General features: G+C 36.0%; 1 protein-coding gene across 1 annotated transcript; it reads right to left on the bottom strand.

Annotated features, from left to right (window-relative positions):
- Window positions 1-2,061: 2,061 nt before the first annotated feature.
- Window positions 2,062-15,348, bottom strand: hif1an (hypoxia inducible factor 1 subunit alpha inhibitor; the record flags this gene model as incomplete). Its single annotated transcript, NM_001200213.1, is given in 9 exon segments — window positions 2,062-2,273; window positions 2,727-2,937; window positions 4,334-4,444; window positions 5,226-5,289; window positions 5,777-5,883; window positions 6,658-6,803; window positions 6,971-7,119; window positions 9,276-9,526; window positions 14,999-15,348. Coding segments are annotated over 8 exon segments (1,065 nt in total).
- Window positions 15,349-22,106: the final 6,758 nt, after the last annotated feature.

The raw sequence follows: 22,106 nt of genomic DNA, 5'->3' as shown, positions 1-22,106 counted from the left end.
CCGAATAATACTAACCTTATTTTTAACTGATATATGTCAGTATTTTTTGTGCAAGACCTTCATTTCTTTAAAACCCATGGGGTAGGTTTAAATGACTGATCAAAAAAGACAGTACCCTACACACTGCTAATATTCCCTACAACTCGAAGGCTAAACAGGAGTCATTATGCAAATCTGATGAATTCTCCAAGTAAATACTATTTTAATGCAATTTCTAACCTAGAAACATTCCTGAAGCTACCAGTGAATTAACAGCAGGTTTGAAGATGTAAGCAAGTGAAAGCTGGCTAACAAATGGACACAAACAAATACAACACAAGATTTTCTTGTTTACAAACTGATTCTGGCTTACATTTCGCCTTTCAGTACAACCCCATGCCCTGAAGTCACTGTGTGGCATGTCTACATCTTCACTTTTATGTACATGGGAAATAATAGCAATTCCAAATGGCATTTATGATTCAAATTACAGCTAGAAATGAAAGCTACGGTGCATGTTTGTTTGTTTGCTTGCTTTTATGTTGTTTTGATAACCTGACATGAGTTGCCCTGGCAACCCTGTAATAGTTACTTTCAGTCCGAGCTGTCAGGAGTGTAGGGTTGGAATTGGCGTGAACTTAGTCTGTACATTATACCCCATCTCAGATACGTCAAATATTATATATCTCAACTTCAGACACAAAAGAAGTCCATCTACACACTGACTGGCAAGAGCCATAGCTAATCAGACCGAGACAAACAGCATGAGGGTGTAAACAAACAGGAGTGAAAGAGTGAACTCCAGCACTACACTGGAAGAGTAAAAGGCTTCAGGACTGATAGTTTTTTGTTTTCTTTTCGTTTCTTGCTGAACAGAAAAGGCATATGTTTTCTCACATATGTATTCCCAGATGGTAAGTGGTAATGACTAACAGGAGAAACTGATGAGTTTCTCTGTATATTTGTATTTCAAACTTATTTATATCAGGTAAGTGAGAGTTTCTAGTGAGCGTTGTTTTCAACACAATCTGGTTCATGCAAAATGTTCTTGACAGGCCGAAGAACAAATACACGGATTACATGAGAAAATAATAGGTGACTAGTTCATTCTGTGGGACATGTACTGTTTATCACACCACAGAATGGGCACTGATACACGTTGGCAGCCCAGAGATGCACAGGCACGACTGCTTGATTAGGCAGTCTGTAAACGGCTGACAGCTGCTAAAATGCAAATTATTGCTGAGAGCTTTTGCTCTTTTCATATGGGACTCAGTAACTGTGACAGTAACACTGATGTGCACAAAAAAAGTTACTTCTCATCACAAGTGGTGAATATTTTTGGTTGCTTCCTAAACTGCATACTACAATAGTAAATAGCATGTCCCTACACTATCAGAGTCATTACTATTTCTTGTGCTGTTTGGGACAGAGCCTTGAGTGCCATCTAAACCTGTACACTCGTAGCCGTGAAATTAATTTGCATTTAGAGAAAGAAGTACGACCTAATGTCCTAAATGCTCAGCAGGAACGAGCCATACGAACTACAGGCAAATCATAGTCATGTGAACAACAACAAAAAAAAAAGCTATACTAATAAATAAAATATATATATATAAAAATAACAATTCAATCACAAATCAATTTGGCACATACAAAGCATTTAAAAAACCAAATATGCAAAGTCTAATACTTTCAAGTATCCACAAAATAATTCACCTTTCTGCAATAATCACTGTAGAAGAATAACGATCAATATGAACTTCTCTTGCGTGAAGAAATCTGTCATTGAAATAATCAAACATTCTGTGACTGAAGATAAACAGAAGACACAGGTTAATAAATCTACATTACCAAAAAAAAGCCTAAATGCAAAACAGACTCATTTGGAAAGTAGTTAGTGAATCAGATCTCAATTAGGCAAATAAACTGTAACAATAAGCAACTTGGACTTTTCTTTGTGTTTCCTTTTACATGTGGATTTGAGTAGCATCTTTAATGACTGAAGTCACCTATTGTTGACCTTTAGAACATTGTAATTACACAAAGAAGCATCATTCCTATGTGGGACAGATTACCTTCTTACCATAGAACACATTTTTTATTGAATTCACACACAAAGACTTGACAGTCTTTTCGATACAGTAAATGAAATGTTTGCCATAGCTTGCAATTAAGTCCTGAAAAGTGTACCACGGGTAAAATAAGCTTACATTCAAACAAATGCACAGGTCAAACAAGCACATGACTTAATGTGCACAAAAAGAATTAAAACTTTTTTCTTTTCTTTTTTTAGCAATTATCAAAGTTCATTTAAAAAAAAAAAAAAAAAAAAAAAAATCCTATTAACAGTCCCATTCTTTCAGGGGTTTCAAACATTTTCTACACTCTTTTGGGGGTGTTAAAGAGAGGCTTAAATGGGGGTTGGGGGGGGGGGGGAAATCGGCGCCAATTTCAAAAGTGTAACTTTATAACCTGCATAAATTACAGTATACAGTAAAAATCTGCCATTGTTTAACACAGCTTGGCTTGCTGGAAGCACTCTTTAAAACGGACAGTCGTGTTTTGACTATTCTGACAAGGTAACAAATAACAAAAATAGGTGCTATTGCAGGGGCACTGAATGTGTGTGCTCTGAAGGTTTATTTTCTCCCACACTGCATCATATAACTAATTCAGTACATAGAACATTATGAGAACTCAAAAGACGGAGCAAATCAATTCTCTCTAGTGGTACCTTCAGTCAGTAGACATAACAGCTCGAGATATTCAAAGCAGACTGAAATGTATGCAGCCAAACTACTGCCATGCAGATAACCGAACAATATGAATGTACAGACAAGCATCCATCCACGTCCCTATTCGCTACTATACAAAAGCACACTGGAGGTAAACTGCTGATTAACTCGGATCTTTCTCGTATCTCCCCTTGATCATCATGTTCAGCAATGGACCAACCTGTCGAAAGAACAACAAAGTTACATTTCTTAAAAAGTCTATAGCACAGCTGACAGCTTATGAACTCAGCAAAATTCAGATCCCCAGAATAACAAATTGATAAATTAAAATAATGCAAGAATTATTAAGAAATGCAAAGCATCTGCAGCTTTTTGAGACCAGAACCACTGTTCCCGGGCTGAGTCTAGGTCGTTCCCAAACCCACATGTGGGGTCACTTGAGTTACACATGGGGTTGTGAGAGAAAAACACATCTCCTCTTTTGTTTAATTCAATTATTTTACAAATTAATATTAGAAATATTGAAGACAGATATTGTGTGCTAATATTTTCTATATTCACTATATTGAATATTCACTATACGGACATACTGCACAAATGTAATTGTGTAGTTCTAGGGCTATGCCTCAAATCGCATTCTTATATACTATTCTAGACTTTTTCTAAGACAGAGACTGAGATTTCTAATCTAAATTTTCTAGATTAGTAAATACTTTTGAATGTAAGGTCAGAGTTGTCCATTTGAGATGCAGCCCATGACAACAATCATGACAAAAGTAGAAAATTTCAAGAAAGACAGAGCTTGTCAGGGTGTTTCACTGTGCATAAAATTGCTAAACATTTTACAATTTGACTTGTAAACCTGCTGGACTGGAATGTTTTGGCTCTGGTACGCTGTCTAGTGCTTCTAAATCTTCCGGATGTGCACAAGATACACAGCAAATGTGTGCACAATAACACAGCTCGCGTTAACATTGCTTATGTACGCGCAGAAAAAGTATAAACAAGGCTGCTATCGAAAAATAATCCACACTGGTGGTGTGATATAATCAGGTGTGGATTATTTTCCTCTAAAGCCACAACACCGCCTTCTAGACTGCTAGTAAGTTGGTGCAAGGAATATTCCTTTGGTTGTTAGTCATTTACTTTACGCAGATGTATTTTCATGACACCATAAAAAATGTCAAACATTACAATAGTCCTATATTATAAATCTTGAATTTAAAAGAATATAGGATGGTCAAGGCTTGAGGTTGCAGAAAATTCATAATGTCAGTTTGGGGTTGTTTGGTCAAAATGTCTGGGAACGCCTGGTTAGGTTCTGTCAGTGGTAAGACGGCAATGTTTGTGAACATGTGCACTTCTCACAACAAACATGATGAACGTTATTTTATACCTTGAGGATGTGTACAAAGAAACTCTCATGTGGGAAAAAAAAAAAGTTTAATAGATTCCTGAACATGTTCAATTTAATTTTGCTTAAAAGCAGGTTAGCTACAAATATTTTTGTATCTAGGTTAAGGTCAAAAGACAGAAGGACCGTCTCCATGCACTGCTGAAGTGTTTAAAAATAGCAGGCAAAAACCACTATGATTGAATGCTCTACTTTTCAGTACCTCATGTGGGTCCCCCAAGGCCTCTCCTAACATCTTCTCAATGTTCCTCATAATGGCCACCCTCTGATGGGCCTTCAGTGGGTATTCTATCCTCTTTGGAGTGGGTGCACCCTGAGAAGAACAATACAGGTATGTTTCACGTGTGATATGAGATCACACAATACAAAAGGCTCTCTATGGCTGCATTGACATTACATGCAACTGTGAAATGAGTCTGTGAGCTTTAGGAGTAACAGGTTCTACAACGTGTGAATCCACGTAGAACCCGAGTCATGGTGGGTAAACGGAGAACTATGGTTCCTTTGAGCTTAAAAGGTCATTAGGAGATCATTTGGGAAAGTGCATTTAAAATATTCTTAGGTGTTTAATATGGTATGTTGATTCAGTTGCATTTGTAGCAGCTTTACAATCTTTGCAAGGATTCACTTGGCTTTATAAGCACTAAATCAGAGGTGTCAAAGTCACATTCCTCCATGTTTGTAAGCCCTTGAAGGGACTTAATCTAAAGCTATTCATTTTCTAACATATTATTTATTCCCATTATTATTATCCATTATCTCAGCTAGGCTCGGATAGTCTTGTTTTTCCTTTATGGACACCTGACCATCATACCCAAATACATCTTCCCCAAATGGTTGCTACGAAGTCGGAAGCACACAATTGCATAGGATGGCTTTGTATGCTGCTATAGTTTTACAACCTCCCTTCACAAGAACTAAGTGGACCAAACCTGTTCCAACATGACAATGCCCTTTCGCAAAGTGACACACATGAAGACACTGTTTGCCATGGTTGGTGTGGGAGAACTGACAGAATCCTGACTTAACTATCTTGTATGAGGGGGTCTGTGGATCAAAAAATCTAGCTGCAGAATCAGCATGCATATAAATACCTTGTACCAGAAGTTGACGGTGATAGTTACTCCTCCATTTAACAGGGACTCAATGTGATGCCACCTGCATTATTAAACAGAAAGATTAACTCAAGTCCTATTCAACCTAAAAACAAAGTTTGTAAAGTATTTTGGCTGAATTTTAACATCACATTTTTTTCCACTCCCCAGAGAGAGAAAGAAAAAAACCCCTCTTATCTGGGAAGCCATGTTTAGGATTTAATATCTCCAGAAATTCATTTCATGGATTGTCCATTGATATGACACGGATTTTCTTATAGATCAATAGTTAAAAATCTATTACAAATTTAAATGACAGAACATACCACTTGGAAGTCAATAGTACTTGATCAAATTATTTATGACTAAATCAAGTTTAAATCAAGCTAAGTGCCCTATATATATATATATATATTATATATTATATATTATATATATATATATATATATATATATATATATATATATATATATATATATATTATATATATATATAAAAAACCACATACACCCGCACACACACACCCACACTACTGATTAGCACTTCTTACCAGTACATAGGAATGTACAGCACATCGCCTGGTCCAACAACAGCCTCATATCCAAAGGCATTTTTAAATTTGGGAAACTTTTCATAATCAGGGTTTTCAAAATCAACCTACAATGCAAAGAACATGCAATTAGGAATCATTTTGTTTATGTTCCTATACTATAACATACTTCTAAAATCAAGGATTGTAGAACACTAAAAGCAGTGACTAACTTTATAAAAAAAAATAAAAATAAAAAAAGATTATAACCATTGGTGTTTGCTCATAACGGCATTGGTAATAATGAAACATTTCTGCATGGATAATAAATTGTCTTATAATACTTCTTGGCCAGAAAGTGTTGATTCATTTTCTAGAACAGCATCTATGATAGTAGTTCCAGATGCAAAGCAACTCTCAAGTTTATTATGCGCTCGTTTTAATGCCCTAGTGTTTCTATAGTCATAACCTGTATGGTGGACATGCCACATAAGCAGATTTATTATTTTATTTTATTTTTTAATTGTCATTATTAATACTGTAAAGTGTTCTGTACAGAAGTTTACAGTAAGTCTACCTATGTATGGTATATTAACAGGAAGTAACTTATTTTGTGGATGTACTACAACATTACACAGAACTATAAAGAGATGTTATTTTTATTAATAAATAATACATTTAAAAAAGTGTTAGCATTGACAAGTCCTTGTGGTAAAAGAGGAATTAAACATTTTGTTATTGGAAAATAAGCAGCTTCTGGGTGGTAATCACAAGATCACTGAACTGTTAATTATGTTCCTATAACAGCACATACCATTGTGTTTAATTCCTTAACATAATATATATAACAAAAAAAAAAAAAAAAGACATCATCCATACTACTGAAGTAGAAGCAGCAATACCTGGCTCTGCCTGTCACATGGGTGATGAACAGGGTAAGGGTAGAGACATTCAAACTGGTCTGGTGGGAAAAGGATGCATCTCTTGTAACCTTTGATTTGTGCAAAGAAATTCTGCTGCTCGTCATAATGTGCTGGCGTCACATTGCCTTTTCAATGAAAGAGAATTAGAAGCATGCAAGAGAGCACAGCAGAGACAGACGTTAAAATCATTCAGGCAATAAAAAAAAAAGAAAATTAAATATTAAAGCATCGTTGCTACAGTAGGGGGATGTCTACTAAATGGCTGGCTATACCCTATGATCTGGTGTTGTACCTTCCATGCCTATGAGGAGCAGGTTTGAGGTTAGCTGCCCCCAGTTTTGCTGGGTTTGCTGTTTATTGATCCAGTTCCAGTTGAATCCCAGAAAATCCACGACAATTTTTCGCCCAACCGTGTCATTTAAGGTCTGCTGCAAGTATACTCTAAAAATCAAACAATGTCGTTGAATACATAGGTCACAGAAGTTAAAAAATATATTTTTTATATTATATATATATATATATATATATATATATATATATATATATATATTATATATATTATATATATTATATATATATATATATATTATATATATAATATATATATATATATATATATATATATATATATATATATATATATATATATATATATATATATATATATATATATATATATATATATATATATGAAAAACACAGACTGTAGCCATTATTTTTATCAATGAAATGGAACCACCAATAGGACCTCTAACCAGATATTATATGGGTGGATGACTATTCTCAGCACAGCAGTGACACCGATATTTTGGTAGCATGCTTGTGTGTACACTTTATCGGACACAGCAGTGCTGTTACGTCTGTACATTTGGACACTTACTGGCCAGTTTATTGCATACACCAACCTTGTATGTGTGCAGTTATAACCTCTAGCTTTTTCTATACACAATTTGTGTAATCCATCATGTAGCCCATCATTAGTGGTTAGTGTCCGACCACAGGACTTCTGGATGATTTTGGTTGGTAAATTGTTCTCAAATGAGCAGTGACCTTGCTTAAAATCCCCAACACCAATGGTGCCAGAACCCATATAATATCTGATCAGGAGTTTTTGTGGTGATGTGATTCCTTATATAGACAGCGTAGAGGCTGGCTGAGGACACCGTCAGTAACTATGGGCCTACCTACAACATCTACATGATGCACCTATAAAGTTGAGTGCACATACAAGGTACATGTATCTAACATAAACTGGCATCTCAGTGAACCACCTTGTGCATTTTTTTTTAAATCAGTAAATCAGGTGTTTTGAAAAGGGATTTAATCTTTAAACTACAGTACAATACTTTTCCATTAAAAATTTGCCAACTCAATGGAAAAGTACACACAGTGGCCAGATAATGTTCCATACCAAATGTAAATTTGGCAAACCATATAGTCCAACTAAATAAGGAGTCATCAATGATCAATGACCAAGTTGAAATCCATCTGTCATAGTGTACACTACATGATTAGCACTAATGTTCTTATACCAGACAATTCAGTTCAGACCGTGTTTGAGCAATTCTGGATAGCACAATTTAAAATCTACTTTAAAAATTCATACAGGACAACGTGAGGAGGCAAAGTGAGAACAGCGACAAAGCAAAAAGAGTTGTAATAGTGTGCACTTGGAACCTTTTAAAGTAAGTTACAGCAAGGTAAACCCTAATCAGGACAATGGTATACATAAACTTATTGCCTAAGCAGGAGGTGTAGCAAAGAAAGAGCACTCCATGTCCTAGTCCATTTTACCAAAAGAAACATGGAGTGTTGTCTGTATATAAATGAGAATAAGGTGACTCAACAGAGATTAATTGTGAAGGACTAAACACTAACTAAAGGAAAGAAATTCTGAATAAAATATAAGAACATAACACTTGAACGTAAACAAACACAATGTGGTAAAATATATAAGGATCATTAGTGATTATTATAATATAATATTTTGATTGCAGGTCGATAAATATTTTATGGCTGAATGCAGCATCGAGCTGAGTGGAATAGTTCGTATCATCATATTCCCTGAGCTCAGGCAAAATGATGCCAAGTGTTGCTTGAGCCAGACGACGAGGAGAGGACACATATTGCTAACATTAGACCACTGAGCTAAAATTCAACCCACACAGGCACATGCTGCACTATATAAAAATGGCAAGCTACTGGCAATGATCACAAACCACCATTTAACTGCTGTACTGGAGTACATATATAACATCCAAGAACTTGAGTTAAAGGTATGAATGAATATCTTGTTAATAATCTTCTCTCTAATATTGTGTCTATGAAACTGGTTTTAATTTTCCACACATCAAAACATGTCTAACTAAGGCACAGTTGTGAAGTTAGCGCATGAGGAGGTCTGTGTTATTCCTGCCTGTTACCTGGCCGATGCCCGGCAGTGATTTTATTTCCTCGATAGGATTTCATGCATCTCAACATGTTCCACAACATTGCACCCCTGCTGTTAAAGCTATCTTGAATCCAAACACGTTGAACACTTTTTTTAGCCACCATTTGTGTTGATACAGGATAAGTGATTCATTAATACAAGTTACCTCTGTGTTCCATCCAGCGCCTCTGATTGGTGCATCTTTTCTATGAACTCGGAAAACTTCATCTCTATTCTGCGTGACTTTGGCACAAAGTTCTCAAAGTTTGACATTTTCTTCTCATCATAATATAAGAATCTGTGGTTTTCAGAAATGTACACAGAAAAGTCCCCATTGCCAATGTTCTCTTGCAAGTAACTGATGTCCCATTTGAGTGCTGGATAAACCAAGTTGGTATCGGTTAACACGACAGGTTCCTATGGAAAAAAATGGCAGAATTACTATGCATTCATGTAAACATTCAATTCAATTCAATTCTATTTGTATAGCACTTTTAACAAATGGACATTGTCCCAAAGCAGCTTTACAGAAATAAAAACATGTACAGATGGTATGGATTTTTGGTTATTTTGGACTCAATATGCCATGTAATCCTACATAGTTAGCAGCACTAAATGACTTCTAAATCCCTAACGTTTAACAATAAGTAACATGGGTCAATCCAAATATAATCACAATATGAACAGTGGTGTTCCAAACTAGATTAGCCTTCATTTACACAACCATCTCAGCATCAGTAAAATCCTGGAGGAGTATTCCAAGATGAAAGCTCACTAGGTAAGCCAGACTTCGAGTCCCATCCAAAAGTATTGGAACAGCAAAGCCTATTAATTTGTTTGTTACACACCAAAGACAAAAGATGGATATGAGACAATAGTTTAGGATTTGCTAGAGGTATATCTCCTTGCAGTTCTCGCCTGATTTCCCACAGAAGTGAAGCTTGGTTGAGCCTGGCCAGTACCTGGATGGAAGACCACCTGGGGAAAAATATGGTTATGGTTATGGAATTGGCCCTGCCGTTCCAATAGTTTCAGAGGGGACTGTATTTCCACCAGCCCAGCTAATTATCAACTTCAGGTCCATGAAGGAAGCTAATCATAAGCCTTCTTCGGTTACTATTATAGCATGTTCCTCTGGATAAACCTGCACTGTGTATGGCTAATGCTGAAGCTTAGATTCTGCAATTGTTTTGGACAAACCGAGTGGCATCAAGGTTCCAGCAGGATAAAACAAAGTGTCTAATAAATTACTACCAACTTAACCCATCTATGATTACATAACACTTTGCCACTAAAGTTCAGAGAAATGAAATTTCTGTACTCGTGGTAAAGTCGGAACTGATGTAATCTGATGGCTGATTCCGATTAGTAAATTAGTAGCTTTGAAGTCACATGTACCATACACAGTCCTCCCCAGCTCAACTCAACCAGAAGAAAAAAGAAATCCATCACTCTCTTACCTGTGAACATTGTTCTTTCTTTGCTCATTTCATTGCTGCTTTGTAAAACCATCATTTCAATGGAATAACTACTGCACACTTGTTGGATAACACCATATTAATTTGATATAATTACAAATTTACTTAAATCAAGAATGTATTATGTCTGGGTAGTTGATCGTAGTTTTGCTCATAATGGACTGATCATTTTAAAATGTTTTAAATCATGTTTTCTTGAGAATTCTACAGCTTCTAGAGTTTTATTAATACTTATATGTTTTTTTTTTTTTCTAATTAGTTCTTTATAATCTTTATAGAGTTTATTGAGCAATAACTACTCTCCAGGACAAGTTGCTCTATCTATACAGGCTTTAACTGACATTTTATTGTTTCTGCAGTCGACTGTTTGGGGCTGCTTATATGCATGAGCCCCGATCACTACAGCCAGACTTCACTCAGCAAAAACAGGTCATACATAGTGGAACACAATGAACAGTGAGTCACTTGTTTTCCTAGTTTAAGTGAAGCTATATCAGACAAGCATTTTGTATTGGCTCGCTTCATGAAATACCCCCTGGCTCCACCATGCCCATTAATATTAATGCAATATATACATATTACAATAACCTAAATCAAACTCTTTTGAATATGTGCTAACTACAGGTAGGCCATAACCCTTACATCAGCCTCCTATTTTCATCATGAACCATCAGTTACATAAGCCACTTAAAAACACACCTCAGCTCTATTCAGACGGGATTCAATTTACATGGAGACCTGGAGTAATTCCATCATTTGCAGGTTCTTCACCATGATTATATTTCCATCCATGGCGATCAGCCATGTCAGTGGGGTTTTTTTCTCCTCCCCTGAGGAAATCAGAGACGAAATGACCTACTGTTTGTCCAGCTCCACGGTCATCTGATAATTTTAGTCCTGTCTGGATAGATACATCAGTAATTTTGCTAGCAGATGCCGGCTCTTAAATTTCTGCTGCTACTCTCTGTATTTAATCACCTAGCATGCATATCCACTTCCCCAAATCACAAAAAGATTTATGTTTTGCAGGAGTCTCAAAACAACTTACTTGGTATGGGTCATAACCTAATTTCCATACTACCTACATTGGGAGCCCATAAGCAGGACAAAGAAAATACAAATCAAAAAGGCTGATGGCTGATCAAAGAAGCTATTATAAAGCCATCTATAGTTAACATTAAGTAACATTTTGTTTACATTTAATGTTTTGCTTTCTAGAAATCAATGAATAAGCAGCTATAAGTCTGTAAAGTCCTTAATCGTCTAACACTGTCAGATTAATAACCATGACCGTATTACTGGCATTACAAGTGTAATTAATCACATACTGATAGTTTTGTGAAAAATAAAATTAAATCTTCATGCCCGTATTCATTCAAAGTTAATATTTTCAATACTTCAAAGTGGCAAACATTCCAGTGTTGTAACTTTCAATATGTCTTAGTTTTTGCAGACTAACATCATGTTCAATTCTATTTTATTGACTTGTATAGCTCTTTTCACCATAGACACTGTTACAATCACATCAAGGGTTGCCATCATAAATGGGCTATTTAGCAAAAGTGTTCGCAAATTGTCTGTAACCTACTTTTACAAAAGCTTAAAACACACAACTGTGTTCAGAATAAACATATGGTGTTAAACACAGAATCACAGGCAATAGGAGGCTTCCTGTTAAAGGAAAGCCATTTGGGGGAAATCAATAAACTCACATTTCAAGGCTATTGCCATTTTTATTACATACATCTTATTATGTAAAGTGTATACACTTTACACGCAACTACAAAACTGGACACATTTATTATTTATTTTTTATGCAAGTGTAAGGATCTCATACACAGGTGTGCCATAGCAACATTTTGAATTTATCTGAAATGAAAATGAAACTGTGGTTACCCGAACCCACACCCATATATGCTCACATTCAGACAAATGACCACATAACATTTAATAATAATAATAATAATAATAATAATAATAATAATAATAATAATAAGAGGAAGAAGAAGAAGAATTGTGATCTTTAGAACATATTTTGGGCTTGGTTTTGTGACAATATACTCTGCTATAAGATTTCTCATCTTAGCGATATATATTGGCTGTAACATTACTGTTAAGCTGCCTGCATGGCAGATAGTGGCAGTGCGCATGAAGGCGCTGGTTTTTGTGTGTGTGCGCGTGTGCGCGCGCGCTGAGCGTGTGCTACGTGACTGCAGGAACGTGCCGTTTTCAGCTCAGCCAGTCTGAGCCATAAACACCACACACACAGAACAGCCGAACCGAGGCTTCAAGCGGCACATTATTTTGATGGGAATACCGGCTCTTTTTGGTGAGTCACATCATTTAGTTCATCTCACCAAAAAGAGTCGATACTTTCTGCTCCCAACTGGCTCAGTGCCTTATTTTCTACCCCGGACAAAACTAACTGTGGTCGAAATCTTACTTTACCTCCTAATTAACAAAAAAACAGCATTGCTTTGCTTTATCTTTTAACCTAAATCATAAAGACACTACAAATGTGCATTGACCAAACCAGCAGTAGTCCTTGCGTTGTTTTTGTGCCATGTGGTTCACTGTGAACATATATTTCAATCAAAGAAAAAAAAATCAAAAATGGGTCATTTAAAACACCAAACCCACATTATCCTTAAAAACTTACTCTGCCTCTTACACCTTTACTCTGCGCACTGTGCTTTTCTAAAACTAAATGAAAAATCTTGTATGGTAGCACTACATGTATTGTTCTCCGCTTGATATATCGCTTTGCTTGTATTTCCTCATTTGTAAGTCGCTTTGGATAAAAGCGTCTGCTAAATGAATACATGTAAATGTAGTTATGCGATTCGGCTCTCAGCGTTCACCTAAAAGAGTCGGTTCAAAAGATCCGACTCGTTTTCGAACAACACATAAACAAGCACGTTAACAAGACAATCTGTTGTGCTGACAGCCAGCATTTCCGACTGTTGTTGATCAACACACAACCGTACATGATAGCCACTCAGACCTCACTAACACACACAGTACGGTTTTCTACAAACCGGTTGGTATAAAGTAAAAGGTGTGTGTTTGAATTGAAGTACGATTCAATTCAGGTTTATTTGTATAGCGCGTTTTACAACTGACATTGTCACAAAGCAGCTTTACAGAAATGTATAAGTTTCCAATCTAAATGTTAAATTGATAAATTTGTCCCTAATGAGCAAGCTAGTGGCGAGCGTGGCGAGGAAAAACTCCCTGAGAAGAAGTGAGGAAGAAACCTCAAGAGGAACCAGACTCAAAAGGGAACCCATCCTCATCTGGGTAGACTGAAGACTCGAGAGGTAAACTAATCATTTCTGTTTCCGGGGAACAGACGTGACAAAAGAGAGAACGGCTCGGATCAGGAGGTGAGGTGAACCAACAGACTACATAGCCTGACGACCTAACGCTAAACTATTAATTAATCATTTCTGCTTATCATAATTCGGCCATGGTTGATATATATATATATATATAGTTTATTAAGTACTAGTTTTGTTGGGGAATTTAACATGTAACATTTTAATTATATCCTGCTGAAATGAACGAAATGACTCGGGAAAAAAGATTCGTTCATTTTTCCGAACGAGATTCAAAGATCCGAGTCAGTAAAATGATCCGAACTTCCCATCACTAGCCTCCAAGCCACGAGGACGGTCCACGCTCACTGCTCTCTCTGTATCTAAAAGCTTTGATTATATCAGTGAGGTCACGTGACTCGGGAGCGTGCTGCTTAACAGAGCTGCATTCTGTACTTGAACTAATAAACTGTGGAGGCGTGGCACCAAGTTCAGACTCCAGTAAGAGTTTTACAGCTTACAACCTTAGCACGACTAAAGCCGCTGAGCACATATACAACTAATACACAATACATCTCATTATGCACAATTACACCTGAATTCATGTTCCAGACTACAAGTGAAAGTGTAGTGAACTGTGCTACTCACTCACAAGCATGCCATTTAGCTAATTACCATACACATACACGCATGATGGAGAGCTACAGCGACTATTAATCAATGTAAATACAGTTTCTTTCCTATCCGACGTTAGTTATGGAAAACTATAACGGAAAATAAAATATTGAAATGAAATATATTACTGCCGAGCCGTCTGAAAGAGGTACATGGGATCCTTTGTGGACGCAAGATGCATAGTCATAACTCCAGCCGTGAAAACATTTTAGCTATGATTAGCGTTAAAAAGCGTAAAACATGTTTAAAGACTAATTCCCAGCTAACATATCAACATGGCACAGTGTTAGTTAGCGTGTCTGTTTACTTTAAACTCAAAACAAACGCTAGGAATGACTTAGCAAGCTAATAGTAATAGTTAGCTCTCCACATACCCAGTTAGTGCACACTACTTTAGGTATATAAAAAGACAGCATTACCTCATTATTGATTAGGATCTCTGCACGGGGGTCCGTATGAGAAAGACGTGGGATTTGTCTAGTTTGGAAAGGGTATTTGCGAAACTGAGAGTCAGTCCAAACTGGATCATGAAAACCTGAGAAAGGGTTAGCTGCATCGGGAGATGTGGGCTCAGCTTCAGCCACTGTTGTTGTGGCCATTTCCTCCGTCTCAGTCTCTCCGTGTGGGTGATTGTCCTTGCAGGCGACACTGCGTTGTTTTCCTGGTATGTGGTAAGAAGTTGATAGCAGCTGAGCGAACTGGAGCTGCTGAAGTATCCGCCGACAGTCTCTGAGCTGGGCAGCAGCAGCACACTGCGCCTCGCCTTGTGTCAGCAGCTCGGGTTTGTTTGGCACCGGTGACGGCGCTGTGTTTTCTGTTCCGGTTGTGTGAAGCCACACACAGTGACTCATGTCCTACAAACAACTACACACTACTCTCACTTATACAGACCGATAAATTATTCAAAACCTCCGTTTCCTTTCAGTTTCTGTAAGATTATTTGTAAATATTAACTCTTCGACAATTGCAAGTATGTGCAAGCAATTGTGTGTAAGGTCTTTTTTTTTGAAAACGTAAGAATGCGTTATTAAGTGCAGCCTGAAAAAAAACCGAATCCCTAACACATTTAAAATAATTGGGTAAACTGGATTCAATATATTATTATAATTAAGAGGCCCAGATAGCGTTAATAAACTAAATAAGAATGTATATAACCATTTTAAAACGGACACAATATGCGCACCTCTCAAGGTGTGAAAAGTGATTCACTAATGATTCATTTTCTTTCGATTGTTTTAAACGAATCGGTCAAATTGAACCGCAACTAGTGATTGGAAGTTGGGATCATTTTACTGACTCGGGTCTTTGAATCTCGTTCGGCAAAATGAACGAATCTTTTTTCGAGTCATTTCGTTCATTTCAGCAGAATATAATTAAAATGTTACATGTTAAATTCCTCAACACATCTAGTACTTAATAAACTATACAAATAAAATATAGGCTAATGCAACCATGGCCGAATGATGAGAAACAGAAATGATTAATTAATAGTTTAGCATTAGGTCTTCAGGCGATGCAGTCTGTTAGTTCTTTATTTTGTCACGTCTGTTCCCAGGAGACAGAAATGATTAGTTCATGTCTCGAGTCTTTGGGTTTGAGTCATTTGTTCTTCCTGAGACTACTCCATAGGCTGAATGCAGTAGGGCTGTGATGTGATGAACAAACGACTCGAACCCAGAGACTCGAGAGATGAACTAGTCATTTCTGTTTCTAAAAATCTAAACCTGAAATCTCTCATTTATATGTATTCATACCCTTGGCAAAGGCATTGTACATTGAGCTCAGGTACATCCTGATTTCTTTGATTATCTTGAGATGTCTCTAGAACTTGCCTGGCGTCCACCTGTGGCAAATAAAACTGATTGGACTTGATTTACAAAGTCACACACCTGTATGTATAAGGTCCTGCCAGAGATGGAAACTCGAGTCTGCGACTTGAACTCGAGTCGCACTTAAGTCACAAAAAAATGACTTGCGACTTGACTTGGACTCATGAACAACTGACTCGAGACTTGATTTGGACTTGAAGACAGAGACTCGTGAAAAACACAAGTCATATTTATTTGGCATTCCCGATTAAGTACAAAACTGTTTCCACGTCCGGTTCAGAATACTGTAATTGCTGCCAAAGGTGTTTCTACAAAATACTGAATAATGGGTCTTAATACTTATCTAAATGAGATTTCAGTTTTGATTTAAATGGCGCACTTATATAGCGCTTTACACTGTCTCATTCACCCACACACATACCAATGGTAGCAGAGATGCCATGCAAGGCACTAACTTGCCATCTGGAGCAACTTGGGGTTCCGTGTCTTGCCCAAGGACACATCGGCATGTGGAGTCACGTGGGCCGGGAATCGAACCGCCAACCCTACGCTTAGAGGACAAACCGCTCTACCACCTGAGCTACAGCCGCTCTCTAATAGAGTTACAGACATTTCTAAGACGTTTCATTTTGTTATTATGGGTTATTGTGTGTACATTAATGGCCAAAAAGTATATAAAGTAAATAAATCCCCTCGGCTGAAATACTTTCCAAATCCACTGTAAATGGTGGGTAACCTACAAAAAATGTGTGTGCCATTTGCAAGGCACATATTCAAACTTTCTTGATTAAATTAGTGTGTGTGTGTGTGTGTGTGTGTGTATGTGTGTGTGTGTGTGTGTGGAGATGTTTGTATATCTGGCTGTATTTCTAATATCTATATATATATTAATATCTAGGCATAGCTTTAATGAGGCATAGCTTTAATAATCATGTCAGTGGTCCATGGTTCTCAACTGAAGTAAAACAGCAAAAAGAATTTTATTTTATTTATTTCTTTCTTCCTTCTTGTAGCAGCAGCAGAAGCTTTAGAAAGAGAGCAGGAACCATCCTGTTCAGGTACAAAAGGTCTACCAGTTCGAAAGTGGTTGAATAAAATATTCTTATGATCGGTTATATTGTTATTGTAGATGCTAGATGGATAATGTTTGAAGTAATCAATTTGGCACTTAATACAGAATTAGTCATTTGTTTTGGTAAGTTCATCATAAAGCACATGCAGGTGTGTTGAAAGGGAACTGTTCAGAGCTCAGTCAGCACAGTAAGCACTAATACAGCTGATGAAGGTCATTTGTTCAAAATGGCCTGTTTTTGTGAAACTATATATATATATACAGTATATGTGTGTGTGTGGCCTGGACCCAGATTCCTGGCCTGAATTATAGTTCTGGACTGGCCCTGACTTATATATGCAGCTTTTAGTGGTGAATCAAAGGAATCAAAGCTCAGATCATTCAATTCCCTTTCAAATAGAGTTCAAAATAATCCAATAGGTCATTTGAGCTATAATGTCCATGGCAAAACTTTTGTCCAAAACACACACAGTAATAGTGCAAACTGCTGATTATTTTTATACTCCATGAGTGTGACTCGAGCTATCTGAGTTTTGATTCATTTGATTCACCATTCAGAACAATGTCCACAAACATTGTTCAGGCCACAGTCTAAGCTTTCTGCTACTGCAGACCTGCATTCAAGGTTTTATACTATTATTGTTACTATGTGTCTGTATAATAACCTATTTTATACAGATACATACATACACACACACACACACACACACGAACGCACGAACGCACGCACACGCACACAGTGGGGTCCAAAAGTCAGAGAGCACTAGTGAAAATGCTTCTGCTTGGCATTCTTTTTCAATTTAACACAAAGGTTTTCATTACAAATTATATTATCCGTAACAACCTGTGAAAAGTAGAATCTTTATTTGACATGAATTTAAATATTTCTTAGTTTTTGTCTCCTTTTTGCTTTAATGACAGTGTGTACTCGAGCTGACACACAGGTTCTACAAGTAAAACCTGATCTATACATGATAGATCTGATCCATCGGCGTGTCATCTGAACACGTTTCAATGGAAGGAATAAGACTCACATAAAATCTGACCTTTTCTACAAAGGAGTCAATATGGTCAACATTGCAAATTAGCTTACATTTAAATAGTGGCCTAGAAATTGTACAGCATATTGAATACTGAATAGTCCAGATGTTTTATGTTTCCTTTTTTGTTTTAGTATTTTCTGTTTATTTCCAATTATATATATATATATATATATATATATATATATATATATATATATATATATATATAAACGAATGCCTGTATTATATGCAGACATAAGACACAACTTCACAACAGTTATATTAAGTGGTGAAAGTCATTGAGATTTTAAGTAGGAGCATTTAAATAGGAGTCCGATATAGCCACATTATCAATAGCTTCATTCAGTTCACCAGCAGATGGAAGTGTAGCACCACTCTCACCTCCTCATATAATACAGTGGATAAAAAAATTCTACACACCCCAGTTAAAATGGCAGATTTTTGTGCTAAAAAAAAAAAGAAAGAAAGAAACGAAATCAAGATATATCATGTCAGAGCCTATACCTTTATTGTAAAATTTTAACATATTAATTAAAGTGAAAAACAATAAGAATCATTTTAAGGAGGGAAAATTAAACAATAACCCGGTTGCATAAGTGTGCACACTCTTAAACATACTTAGTCGAAGCATCTTTAGATTTTATCACAGCATTCAATCTTTTGGGTAAAAGTCAGTAAGTTTGGCAAATTTTGACTTAGCAAAATTTTGCCATTCATCCTCGCAAAAGCATTCTAACTCTGTCAAATTGGCTGAACATCTCCTGTCCACAGCACCTCTTCAGGTCACCCCACAATCATTTTTGAACTTGTTTTGCTGAAGCCATTCCTTTGTTGATCTCGAGGTTTCCTTTGGGTCGTTATCATGCTGAAAGGTTAACTTCATCTTCATCTTAAGTGTTTTAGTAGAAGACTTAAGGTTTTGTGCCAAAATTGACTAGTATTTGGCGCTATTCATTATTCCCTCCACCCTGATTAAAGCTCCAGTTCCAGATTAAGAAAAAGAGCCCCAAAGTATGATGCTGCCACCTCCATGCTTCCCTGTGAGGATGGTGTTCTTTTGGTGATGTGTTGTGTTGTTGTTGTTTTTTTGTGCCAAACATATCTTTTGGTATTTTGGCAAAAAAGTTCAACTTTGGTCTCATCCGACCATAACACATTGTTCCATGTGGTTTTGGGAGATTGGATGTATTATTATTATTATTATTGGTTTTTGGCTTCCATTTTGCCACCCTAACCCCGTAGCCCAGAGATATGAAGAATTCAGGAGATTGTTGTCACATATAGAGAGCAACCAGTACTTGCTAGAAATTGCTGCAATTCATTAAATGTTATTGTACCAATACTTGCTAGAAATTGCTGCAATTCTTTTAATGTTATTGTAGGCCTCTGGGCAGCCTCCCTGACCAGTTTTCTCCTGATCTCATTAATCGTAATGGGATGTCCTGTTCTTAGTAGTGTCACTGTCATGCCATTTTTTCTCCACTTGTTCATTATTATCTTTACAGCGTTCCATGGTATATCCAATGCCTTGGAATTTTTTTGTAACCTTCTCCTGATATTTTTCAACATTGAGATCCTACACCTGCTTTGTAAGCTCTTTGTGGTTCATGGCTTTTCCAGTTGGATGTTACCAAGAAGATGTCAGTAAAATCCTATAGGAACAGCTGTACTTTATTTGGGTATAATCAGTCTTTTTAATCGATGGTATGCATACTAATTACTATTTAACATGAGTTTGAATGTGATTGGTTGAATCTGAACACTGCCACTTTCCCAATTATAGGGAATGTGTCAGTGTGTATACTTATGCAAGCTGGATATTGCAAGTTTTTTGTTTTGATTTTTTTCCCCCCATATAAATATCAAGTGTTTGTCACTTGATATTTATATGTTGAAATTTCACAATAAAGATGAAAAAGGTTACATGATTTAAGAGAGTTAAAAAAAAAAATTACATCACAAAAACCTACCATTTTAACAAGGGTATGTAGACTTTATATCTACTGTATGTATGAGCCTCTATTCAAGTCTAAAGTTATGTGTAGTTTCTGCAGATAACATTCAAAGCTCACACTTCAATAGTATGCTAAATGTTTTCATCCTAGAATCTAAATATTAAACCTAGTAAGACCCTTAGATCACAACTGTTCTGCTATGTATTATATTGTACATACTGTGTTTGGATTATATTCTGTCTCTTGTATAACTCACTTGAACAAATGTAAATCACATAGTGTGAGCACCGCTGAGATGGTCAAAAAGGCCACAGTACTACTATAAATACTTTCAAATAGGGAAGAAAGAAATGAACTAGCTTACTTCCTTAAGCAAGTCATATTAATTATTTCCGAGCAAGAATCTTCAGCACTTGTGTCATTGTTTTGTCTCAGCACATCCTACTGACCCTAACTCGCTCTTGGTGCTGTGTGTCCAAAGCTCCTAAGCCACAAATCCCATTAGTCAAGGTTTTACAGAACTATTAAATGTAATTTTCCCATTCTTTTTTAGGTTGTATCATCACTTCCCTTAATGAAAGAAAATTCCCTCTCTTAATTGTGTTTATATTTTCCAGTATAAATGGGGAAAAAATGTGACTTGACAGCAAGTGATTTGCTAACTGATATGTAATTTCTATAGTCAAACATTTCATATTTTTCCTGTACAGCATACATATATTTAAAAGTCTCTTTAAAATACATTAGCGTTTCATTTATTTTATTTTATTTTCTTATATTCAGTAGAACACATTTCCCAGAAAAACGAGTCATGAAGTATAATTTCTGGTTCACTGACATTGGAAATGCTCACTGATCAACCGAACCATGTGAGCAGATTTAGATCTATGTGTGTAGAGCTCCTAATCTTCAGTTCCTCTTATAAAACATGTCAGATTCATGGCTCACTGCAAATCACAAGTGGCAAGACACAGCCTTATTCTTAACTAAACATGCACAAGGTGGAAAAGAAGCTTAGCAGTAACATGGAAGAATTTCTGAGCTCTAACATTTTTAACTATTAAAACTGGAACTGATCAGATTTAATAGACAGATGTAAAGACACATATCTGATGTAGTTGTAGTTTTTTTTCCATATTCTGCATGCGTAAGTGCAACGGTTTCATGATAAAAATGCTGTGTTTTGTCCATGTTAAAATATAATGTTTGTAACTGGAAATTGATTGGATGTCTGTAATGACCATGAAAAGCAACAACTATGATAACTTATTATTATATATATATATATATATATATATATATATATATATATATATATATATATATATATATATATATATATATATATATATATATATATAAATATATATATATATGTATGTGTATATATATATATATATATATGTATGTGTATACATATATATATATATATATATATATATATATATATACACACACACACACACACACACACACATATATATATATATATATATATATATATAAATATATAAATATATATATATATGTATGTGTATATATATATATATATATATATATATATATATATATATATATATATATTAAACTGCTGACAAGTTACAGTGTGCTGATGAAAGTGAACTGAT

This window comes from Ictalurus punctatus, chromosome 3 (assembly GCF_001660625.3).
Source record: "Ictalurus punctatus breed USDA103 chromosome 3, Coco_2.0, whole genome shotgun sequence".
Taxonomy (NCBI): Eukaryota; Metazoa; Chordata; class Actinopteri; order Siluriformes; family Ictaluridae; genus Ictalurus; species Ictalurus punctatus.
This window is presented reverse-complemented; position numbering and strand designations above follow the sequence as displayed.